Source organism: Maylandia zebra, linkage group LG10 (genome assembly GCF_041146795.1).
Source record: "Maylandia zebra isolate NMK-2024a linkage group LG10, Mzebra_GT3a, whole genome shotgun sequence".
Classification (NCBI taxonomy): domain Eukaryota; kingdom Metazoa; phylum Chordata; class Actinopteri; order Cichliformes; family Cichlidae; genus Maylandia; species Maylandia zebra.
Window position 1 is genome coordinate 14,466,777 of NC_135176.1, and position 10,084 is coordinate 14,476,860.

At 39.2% G+C, this 10,084-nt stretch overlaps 1 protein-coding gene across 1 annotated transcript; it reads left to right on the plus strand.

Annotated features, from left to right (window-relative positions):
• Nucleotides 1-4,911: 4,911 nt before the first annotated feature.
• On the plus strand, nucleotides 4,912-9,748 carry LOC101473573 (organic solute transporter subunit alpha). The gene is made up of 8 exons (XM_004564021.5): nucleotides 4,912-5,284; nucleotides 5,383-5,534; nucleotides 5,723-5,796; nucleotides 7,062-7,220; nucleotides 7,374-7,485; nucleotides 7,601-7,747; nucleotides 8,774-8,879; nucleotides 8,990-9,748. Exons 1-8 carry the CDS (start codon nucleotides 5,212-5,214, stop codon nucleotides 9,142-9,144), a joined length of 978 nt encoding a protein of 325 aa, XP_004564078.1. The 5' UTR covers nucleotides 4,912-5,211; the 3' UTR covers nucleotides 9,145-9,748.
• The last annotated feature ends 336 nt before the right edge of the window (nucleotides 9,749-10,084 follow it).

Consider the following 10,084-nt stretch of genomic DNA (forward strand, 5'->3'; position numbering starts at 1 on the left):
CAATTCAATGCTTGATAGTACCCCTTACTACGAGTATAATGTAAAAAATACCTTTCTACCTGTTTTTTTTTTCTTTGCTGGAAAACAGCTCGTAGACCACGAAGAGTTCAGAAACCAAATTTGGCAAACAGACACATCTTAGGCCTCTGAAGGTTTCATCAAAATCAGACATCATGACATTCACGATGACCTGAGGTTAACCTTTATGCATTTACAGGACCATATAAGAAAAGACTAAATGAAAAGTGTGACACATAATACGTATCTAAATCTCTACAAAGCCCTATAAATAATTTAATAACAAATGCGCTTTAAATAGTTACGCTCTGACATCAACTTGCCTCTGTGCTTGCCAAAAAGGGTTTCTCCACCATGTACTAAGACAAGTTACGCTTGCACAGCTCAGTGGCAAGCAAACCAATTTAAAACTTTCATGTAATGTGTTTTTTCTGAACATTTTATATTTGATATTCTGTTTCTCACCATAAAAATTACAGACTGTTCGGGTTTTTTTTATAACTGAACAACCTTACAACTTCAGCAGGGAATGAAGTAATCATTTACCCCACTGTAAGCTGTGAACAGTTCTAAGGTTTTCTACACAGGTAGTGTGGCCAGTTCCCTTCTGCTTTCTCACCTTCCACAAACTATCACTTAATGCCCCTCCGGTGGTCCTCCTTGGGCTCTCGGACTCTGGGGCCTCTGGATGTCTGGAGCCTGGATCTCCTCCATGCCTGCTTCATGCCCTGGGGGACAGGGCTATGGCTCTCTACACCCTCTAGCAGACCATTACATGGGGAAACCTTTTGAATACAAGCGCGCTGATCTACACAGGTGTGCACACGGGTGTTCAGTGTTCATAGACATAAACTACACCTTTATTGGCTGCTATTTTCAAGCACATTGTGCGCTGTAGGTCCTGCTTGCTACACAACAACATTCAATATTTAGTATTTACTGCTGTTTACACTTAGCTAGATTAACATGATGCTGTTGTGTTTAGTATGTTGCTCTGTTTTTTTTGCTTGTTTTCTCTTCTTTTTCTCTCAACAGGTGATCCAGGAGGTTTTTCTTTCTGGTCTTTCTCTTTTTAAGTGCCCTTTCTCACTGTCCCTCTTCCCTTCTGTTTTTCTTTTCCTTCATCTTTCTTTCTCCCTTTCCTATCCCTCAGTCATGTCTGTCCCGTCTGTAACAACTGAAAATAAAATAAAATAAATAATAACAACAAAGGTTGATCAAATGGACCAATACGGCAAGGTCGTGATGATCCATTTGGCAAAGTAAATCCATTGGGTATCCTTGTTGGTCTTCAGACAACAATTCTGACGGCTAAAGAACCAAATGGGACAGGCAAAAAAAAACAACTATCACTTAATGCTCCAAAATATCAACTAAACTCAATAAAGAGTCCAAAACAAATGTATGTAGATTCACAATTACAATACCAATCACAGACCAACAAACACAGCATAAGCTTGTCAAAAATCCACCAGTCTCAATCAGTATGGCACTTTTAAATGTACGCTCTCTGTTGAACAAGTCTTTTATTATTAATGATTTAATTTTAAATAATAAACTTGACTGTTTATTTTTAACTGAAACATGGCTGGGTTTGGATGCACCAGTTGTTCCCACCAAATTTAAATTTCTCTTTTTCTATTAGAAGTGGTAAGAGAGGTGGTGGGACTGCATCTTTAGCCAACAACACACTCACCACCAAACAAATTTTATTTGATCATTTTACCACTTTTGAATTCCACGCTATTGTTTTCAGCAACCCTCCAGTTTTATCTGTCACAGTTTATAGACCACCTAAAGACAGCGCTGCTTTTATCAAGGAATTCTCAGAATTTTTAACAAACATACATTCAAAATATAATATGATCATTTTAACCGGTGATTTTAACCTGCACATAGATAATCCTTCTGACCCTGCATCAAAAGAATTCTTAAACATTCTTCACTGTTTGGATTTTACCCAGCACGTCACGCAGCCGACTCACAACAGAGGACACACTCTGGACCTGGTCATCACCCATGGGCTGTCCACCAGCGTGTCCTCTGTTGTTGACTTGGCTGTCTCTGACCACTACTGTGTGTTTTTTAACATCACCGGTTTTATTCAGCGGGAGACCTCGGTGCAAACTGTGAGGAGGCGCTATCTAACCTCTGAAGTGGCTGCAAATTTTACCAGGGTTTTAGACGAATGCTCCCCTGTGATTTTACCTGCACCCTGCAATTTGATTTTTAATCATTTTAACAGCAAACTGAAGAAAAGCCTTGACTCCGTTGCTCCACTCACCACCAAAAAGATTAACGTAAAACACGTATCACCCTGGAGAAACGAAGAAGTCAAAAAACTCAAAAGAAATTGCAGGGCAGCAGAAAGGAGATGGAGGAAAAATAAAAATACTATCAACCATCAAATATTTTCCGAGCAACTTAAAATGTACAATAATACATTAAGGAATTCAAGAAATTCATACTTCGCCAAAATAACCAACAATAACAAAAATAATCCCAAGGTCCTCTTTTCCACCATAGATCATTTATTTAACCCTGATTTTAACAGCAAAGAACCCCCACAGACTCACTCTGTGAGCAGTTTGCAGACCCCTTCAGGGGAAAAGTCAGCGCCATCAGATCTGATATTTTATCTAATCGCGATATGATTTTAAACACATCTGAGGGCTCGATTGTACCTGAGGAGACACTGGACAGCTTTGTCTTTGTTAATGCTGAGAACCTTAAGAAAGTTTTCTCCACAGTGAGACCCACCACATGTCTTGTAGATCCAATCCCTTCTTCACTCCTTAAAACACTTTATGGATTTTTTGAAGCTGAGCTTTTATACATGATGAATTGCTCTCTTCAGTCGAGCGTCTTCCCTGTTGCCTTTAAAACGGCGGTGGTGAGGCCCCTTCTGAAGAAGAGCAATTTGGATTGTAATGATTTTAATAACTACAGACCTGTATCCAACTTACCATTTTTAAGTAAAGTCTTAGAAAAACTTGTTTTTACTCAGATTACTGATTTTCTCAATGATAGACAGATCCTGGAGATATTCCAGTCTGGATTTAGGGTGAACCACAGCACAGAGACGGCTCTCCTAAAGGTTTTAAATGATCTTAGATGTAACTGGGACGCCCAAAAGCTCTCAGTCCTGGTGCTACTGGATCTAAGCGCAGCCTTTGATACAGTAGACCACGCTATTCTTTTAAACAGACTGAAACACATGGTGGGCCTCTCTGGTGCTGTACACAACTGGTTCACTTCATATCTCTCAGACAGAACTTTTATGGTGAGTATGGATACATGCTCCTCTAAGATCCATGAAATGACATGTGGTGTGCCTCAAGGGTCGGTTCTAGGCCCTGTACTTTTTAATTTGTATATGCTCCCTCTCGGCAGTGTCATCAAGAGGCATGGAGTGAACTTCCACAGTTACGCTGATGACACGCAGCTGTACATCTCCGTGTCTCCTGATGACACCAGACCAATGGATGCCCTTTTTAACTGTATTTTAGATATAAGATCTTGGATGGCAGAAAACTTTTTACAGCTTAACCAGGACAAAACTGAAGTTTTAATCGTCGGTCCTGAGGCTCAGAGAGAGAAACTCTTGTCTAAATTAGAGGCATTTTCACTATGTCCTTCGCTACAAGTGAAAAACCTGGGTGTTATTTTTGACTCTGAGCTTGGTTTTATCCCACATATTAAACATGTAACCAAAATTGGATTTTATCATCTAAAAAATATAGCCAGAGTCCGCCCTATTCTCTCTCGGGCAAACACGGAGATGCTGATGCATGCTTTTATTACCAGTCGCATTGATTACTGTAAGACCCACCTTTTTAATTTAGCTTTTACTTAACATTTATTTATTTTATGCTTATTTATTCTATCCTGTTATTCTATTATTAATTTAGGCTTTACCTAATATTTATTGATTTTATTCTTATTCATTTTTTAATCTTCTTACTCTATTTATATTTATATTGTATCCCGTTCTTATTTATTTTACCCTGTATATATCCTATTGTGTCATATCTTCAGTGTTTCCTCAGAGGGCGCTCTCTGCACCGGGGCTGTGATTGACCATGGCTGCTGGGGCTCTGGGGGTCCTCTCAGCCTGGCTGGGGGGCTTCTTTGCCTCCCTCCTGCTGTGTGCCCAGCCTGGAGGTCTGTGACCGGCTCCCGGTGCAGACGGCTCCCTGTTATAGTGTTTCCTCACTTGGCTCATGCGTACCCAGCCCAATTTTACTCTTTAAGTGTGCATGTGTGTATTCGAGATGAATCAAGATTGTGAGCATCATTTTTTTCCTTCTTGCAAAAGAAATATGATGACATGGTGAAAAAAAACTAGACAATTATTAGCCAGAGACAGTTGAGCGACCACAGTGCCATTCACCTCTCTGTAACAGAATAACAGATAAAGTTTAATAGTCTCACCACTCAACATTTGAACCCTCTGGAATTTTTCTAGGTAATAGATTTGAAAAGCCTATGTAGGATTTTCAACTTTAAACGTTTCTCATTAGTTTTTCTCTGCTCCCATTCATGCCGTACTGGCTTTCTTTAGTAGTATTATATATAGTACTGTGGAAAAGGTTAAAAAAGAATCACTTTGCATTTTGGAGCACTGGATAGAAGCTCAGATAAAATGTTCCTATGGCTTCATAGATTTCTGCGTAACATACCTGACCATAGCTGAGCCTAAACTTTCACACCAGAAAGCCAAACTGAGACTGAAGTAATGAAAGCTAACCTTTAAAGCAATAGTTTAACGTCGAAATACTGTAAATTAGCCGAGAATCAAAAACTATAGCTCACAGCTCACGTTATGCACTGAGAAGGAAATAACACACCCTGCCAAAGTTCACTTTTCCTGACGCACAATGAATCTTAGCCTTTCACTAAAACTCTGACCTTTGTGTTTTTTAATTACAGTCAGTTAAACCTGTGAATAAATGCATCACCAGTTGCTCATGCGTTCTCATAAAGTTGCCTGCCACTTCTTATCCCACCTTCACTTCTTCAGAATCCCTTAAGTGCTAGGTACTCAGCTCTGTGTTGAAGACTCTGGAATGTAAAGGGGAAGCAGGTTTTACTTTTATGACTGCAACACTATTTATATTTTTTTAATTTTACTCTTGTTAATATTTGTTAGTCTATTTTTAGTCTATTTTTTAAGACAAGCGTCTGCCTACCATGGAAGCTCTAAATGGAACCATTGATCCAGCTTGTCTGAAGGGTCGACCGCTGGCTATTGACATGCTCAACCGTAAGTTATACACACTACTATATTCATTTAGATTTTAACCTGAAGAAAGTCTGATTCATGCTGTTTCTATGTGTCTCCTATTGTTCTTTTTTAATCAGAGCTAGATACATTTGGCTATTGCCTGTACTTCATGCTCACCTTGATGTCCTGTGTCTCCCTGCTTGTATACCTGGAACAGTGTGCCTATATTTACAAAAAACTACCCTACCCCAAGAAGACCTTGGTCATTTGGGTAAACGGTGCAGCACCAGTGAGTATTCAGGCCTGCTTAAGTTTTATAACATGCCACTGATTGTAAAACAAATATGATTGCAACCATTAACAAGTTTCAACAACTTGTTAATGGAGAAAGTAAGCCACAGTACATTAACAGACGTCTTCAAACGTTATAAGCGTTGCAGCTGCATGTTTTTAAACACAACAATTTTACCGTTTCAGGTCATTTCCACCATGTCATGCTTAGCTATGTGGATCCCGAGGGCATTTATGATTACAGACCTGACATCTAACAGGTGAGTTTTCCTTTAACTACACTTGCAAAACATTTCCCAGTGTAGTCAGTGTTTTTTTTTGTTTTGTTTGTTTTTTTTTGTTACAGTTTAACAGTTTAATGAATTATTACACATGACGGGTCAAAACTCACACTTTGCACAAAATAACAGAGAAAAAGAAAACGCCATTGAGCCATTTGATCCACTCTGAAATGGCACCAACAGATAAATATGAAAAATTGAACATTTTAAAACACTTTTTTCAAGCATTAGTTCAACAAAAGTATCTGCTGATCTAATGTGATCCTTGGGAAAAGTAAGTAAACTCTTTACTGGAAACTTGTTGATAGTGTTTGGCATAATTAGTCTCCATCAGACTTTTTCTTCCATGGAAGTTAGATTGAAATCTGAGCTGCGACTTGGCTTCCCCACTTGCTTTCTTTTGGGGTTTTTAATCTGTTCCCTAGTCGATGTATTAGTGTGCAAAGATTTTTATCCTGTTGAAAGACCAGCTTTTAGTTTAAATTTCAGATTGCCTCACATTAGCTTGAAAGAATCTTTGATATAATGCAGAATTTATAAATGCATTAAAAACAGCCAGCTGTCCTGTCCCTGAGGCAACAGGACAAATCCAGACCAGATGAACATGCAGCACCATACGTCACATTTCTGATGTGAGCCTGCTCTTGAGAAACAGCCATTAGCCTAATCCTTTTTTGTTTGTTTGTTTTACTGTGGCTGAGTTATTACTTATTTCAAAAGGGCTTGGTGGTTGCATTTATGCTAATTGAAAAAACGTAGCTAATGTTTGTTTGGGACATTAAAAGCTTGGCCTCCCATGCAGGTCAGATTTCTTCAATTTCTGGATTTGGATGCATGGAACTTTTGGATACTTTGCATTAACCTGGCATCAACATATATATCTATATCTATATTTACCATCATGCAAGTTGTTTCTAATGCTTACTTTGGTGAGGCATTCTGTACAAAAACAGTCAGCAGATGCCAACATCTGAACAGGGACTCAAACCACCAACTTGCAGCTTATAAGCTGGTGGCTCTAACAGCTGGTCTTTGTCTCAGTCAAGTTGTCCACTGTGAATTTTTAGCTGCCTGCACAAACATAGCAGGTTAGATCAGGCACACATTTCACACTACTATAAATACATTTTTGAATTTTTCTACCTGTGATGGTTACGTTCATTTGATATTTTATGAGATTTGCATAATTAACAATACATAACAGCACATCTTAGACGTGTGTTGAGTTACCTCTTTCCTTACAGTTATTTTGCAGTTGTGATTTACAAGATCTTGCTTCTGTTGATTGAGGAGTTGGGTGGCAGCAATGCCTTTTTGGAGAAGTTCTCTGGTAAACCCTTTTGGATCAGCACAGGACCCTGCTGCTGCTGTTGTCCATGTTTACCCGACGTCCCCATGTCAAGGTAAAGAGAGTCTGCATATCACTGCGCTGGCTCTAGCTCAAGCCTGTGTCAGATTTCCATATCATATATTCTGTCATTCTGCATTGACTGCACATTACCTTATCATGGTACACATGTGTAATGTTAGTCTGTCTCTGGACTGGGTTTGTTCAGGCGAATGTTATTCCTGCTGAAGTTAGGCTCTCTTCAGTATGCCATCCTGAAAACGGTGTTCACTGTCCTGTCTATAGTACTGTGGACCAATGGCAACTATGATCCTACTAATGTAAGTATTTGAAATGGTTCTCTACATATCTGAGTGGACTAAAATAGATGTGCGTTAAATTAAAACATATTTCTATAAGATTCATATAAATGTGTGTGTGTTTCTTTTTTTTCAGCTAGGAATCTATGGTATAACCCTTTGGATTAGCCTATTTGTTGGTGTTCTAACCATCATCTCCCTTTGGCCTGTTGCCATTGTCTTCATGAACATGAACCGCTATCTACGCCCACTCAGGATTATACCAAAGTATGCAATGTACCAAGTGAGTCAACAGCTGTAATACCAGATGCTAAGGTGCTTCACATGTGTTGGGGGTAACTCCTGAAGCTGACTTAACACAGCTAATTTTCTTGTGATGAGTTAATCCGCTCAATTTGTGAAGAGAAATCAAAAGGTAATTTCCTCTATCAGAGAACAGGGATACCATGCCAGCATGGATGCTTTTGACATTGTGAAAACTCAGATAGGCTGAAAATGTGAAAACATAGAAAACCCATAAGTGACCAACAAATTTGACTGAACTCCAGAGACCAGCACTACAAAGCGGGAGTTTGTCTTATTCGGATAACTTCAGAGTTAATCCTCGATTTTCCGTACTCCAAAGGTGGTTCACTTCTTACCTGTGTATATCACCTCAACCTCGTAAACCTAAAAGGCTTCAGAGCAGCTTAGGTCCTAGATTAGCTATCAACAGGTATGAAATCACTGCCTGATGACCAATCCATTCTCCAGAAAATGGTGTAACAGCTCCCTAAACGTCCCTTGAACTCATAACCAGCGTTGCGTGACTAATTATCCTGAATGCTGATGTAGGGTTCGGTGAACAGTTACACTGGGGATGCTGAACTTGCTTCATAGTACGGGGCTCTGGTGTTTTTTGGGTAGATCATACACCACTACTGCAGTTAATTAACTAGTAATAATTTCTCAAATCTGGCTCTCTCCCATGTGTGTCATTGGATCTATCGCCCTCTGCTTTCCACTCTTTCCCTTACAGTCGTGGCAGACGGCTGCCTCTCCCTGACTTTGGTTCAGACGTTTCTCCCTGTAAAACTGAACTGAACTTAGTATTTTGCAAATGCCAAAGCCAATAATGCAATACCAACAGCCATGACCTAAATCGTATATTTAAAGAAAATGACTGGAACATGCACCAAGATTTAATGGAGTTATCCTTTGCCTGTGCTTCACCAGCCTGTCCACCAACTTTCAGTGAAAATCAGCCTAGTAGACATGCTACACAATCAGCATGACCACTGTGTAAATGTTACATTGTTTTTATCCTTAGTTAACACTTGTGTTGAGCCAGCTGCAGACATCGATCGTTAACATCGTGGCCTTGTACGGAAACATCGCCTGTGCTCCTCCATTAAGTTCTCAAGCCCGTGGAACCAGTAAGAAACATTTCTAAACGCCTTTCAGATATGCACAACTGATGTGAAATGAAACTACCCAACACTGATTTATTGTTGTTTTTGTGTGTGTGTGTGTGTGTGTCCCGCAGTGCTTAATCAGCAGATACTGATCATGGAGATGTTCATCATCACCCTGGTCAATCGGTTTTTGTACCGCCGCACATATGAGGCAGTTGAGACACATGACAGTGAAGAGAACACCACAGCGCTGCCAGAGGCTACTCTCATGGAGCATGATGTCTAAAAAAGGACAGTGAATCACTGTGTATCACTGCTCTTTAACTATGTAAATGATTATGTAAGTTAAGAGATCATAAAGTAGTCTAACATTTTACCTCATTTAAGGAAAGGAGAGAGAAATGCCTCCGTTTTACTGGATTCATAAGCACCCTTTGCATTGCTTTCAGCCCTGTCTTTGACATATATCCATGGAAAAAGTACAATCTCTTTCTGAGTTCTGATGTTTATGCATGATAATAGATAGATAGATTCTGGGTACTGAAAGTTTTAAGTTATGCTGACAGAAATACCAACAAGGAAAATCTCTTAATTTGACTGACTTACATTACTTATAGTAGAATTGTTGTTTCTTGCAGATGATTAGATGTAAACAGTGCTGTGCAGGACATTTTCTTGGCCATTAGATGCACCTCATATCGCATTTATGATAAAGAAATGTCAGTAGTATCAATCTTCTCTTGTCATCAGTCTCTGCAAACATGTATGCAGTGTATCTTTGTATGCAGTTTCTTTTTTAAAGAAGTTTTACCATTTTTTTAGACAATACTGGAGCTTTTTGTCACACTGGGGCAAATGCACAGGGTGGGAGTTTTACATTGGCCTCGAGAGAAGTGAATAAAAACAACTTTTTCATTTTGTTAACTAATGTTTGCGTGTGTTTGATGTGTACAGTGACATATGTTTTTGTTTATTTTCCCCCTTTAGCTTAACAAAGGAGATAAATGCTGAAGCATTACTCAGTTCATTTCTGCATTTCTGTCTGCGTAGACCTAAACTGAGGACTTAAGGCAGAAAATAGAGACTTTAATGAAAATGTCTTTGAAAAGAGGTACTTGTGAGCAAAACAGATGTCACACCATCTCTATTTAAGTGACATTTTCACGACGATGACAATTTTTCAAACACTGCATTTAAGATACTTCCCTTTGAGTGAGTGAGCCTGA

Coding starts and splice junctions, on each gene's coding strand:
- LOC101473573 (XM_004564021.5), top strand. CDS start 5,212: ATGGAAGCTCTAAATGGAACCATTGATCCAGCTTGTCTGAAGGGTCGA. Junction 5,285..5,382: donor GGCTATTGACATGCTCAACC/GTAAGTTATACA, acceptor TTTTTTAATCAG/AGCTAGATACATTTGGCTAT. Junction 7,748..8,773: donor CAAAGTATGCAATGTACCAA/GTGAGTCAACAG, acceptor TTTTATCCTTAG/TTAACACTTGTGTTGAGCCA.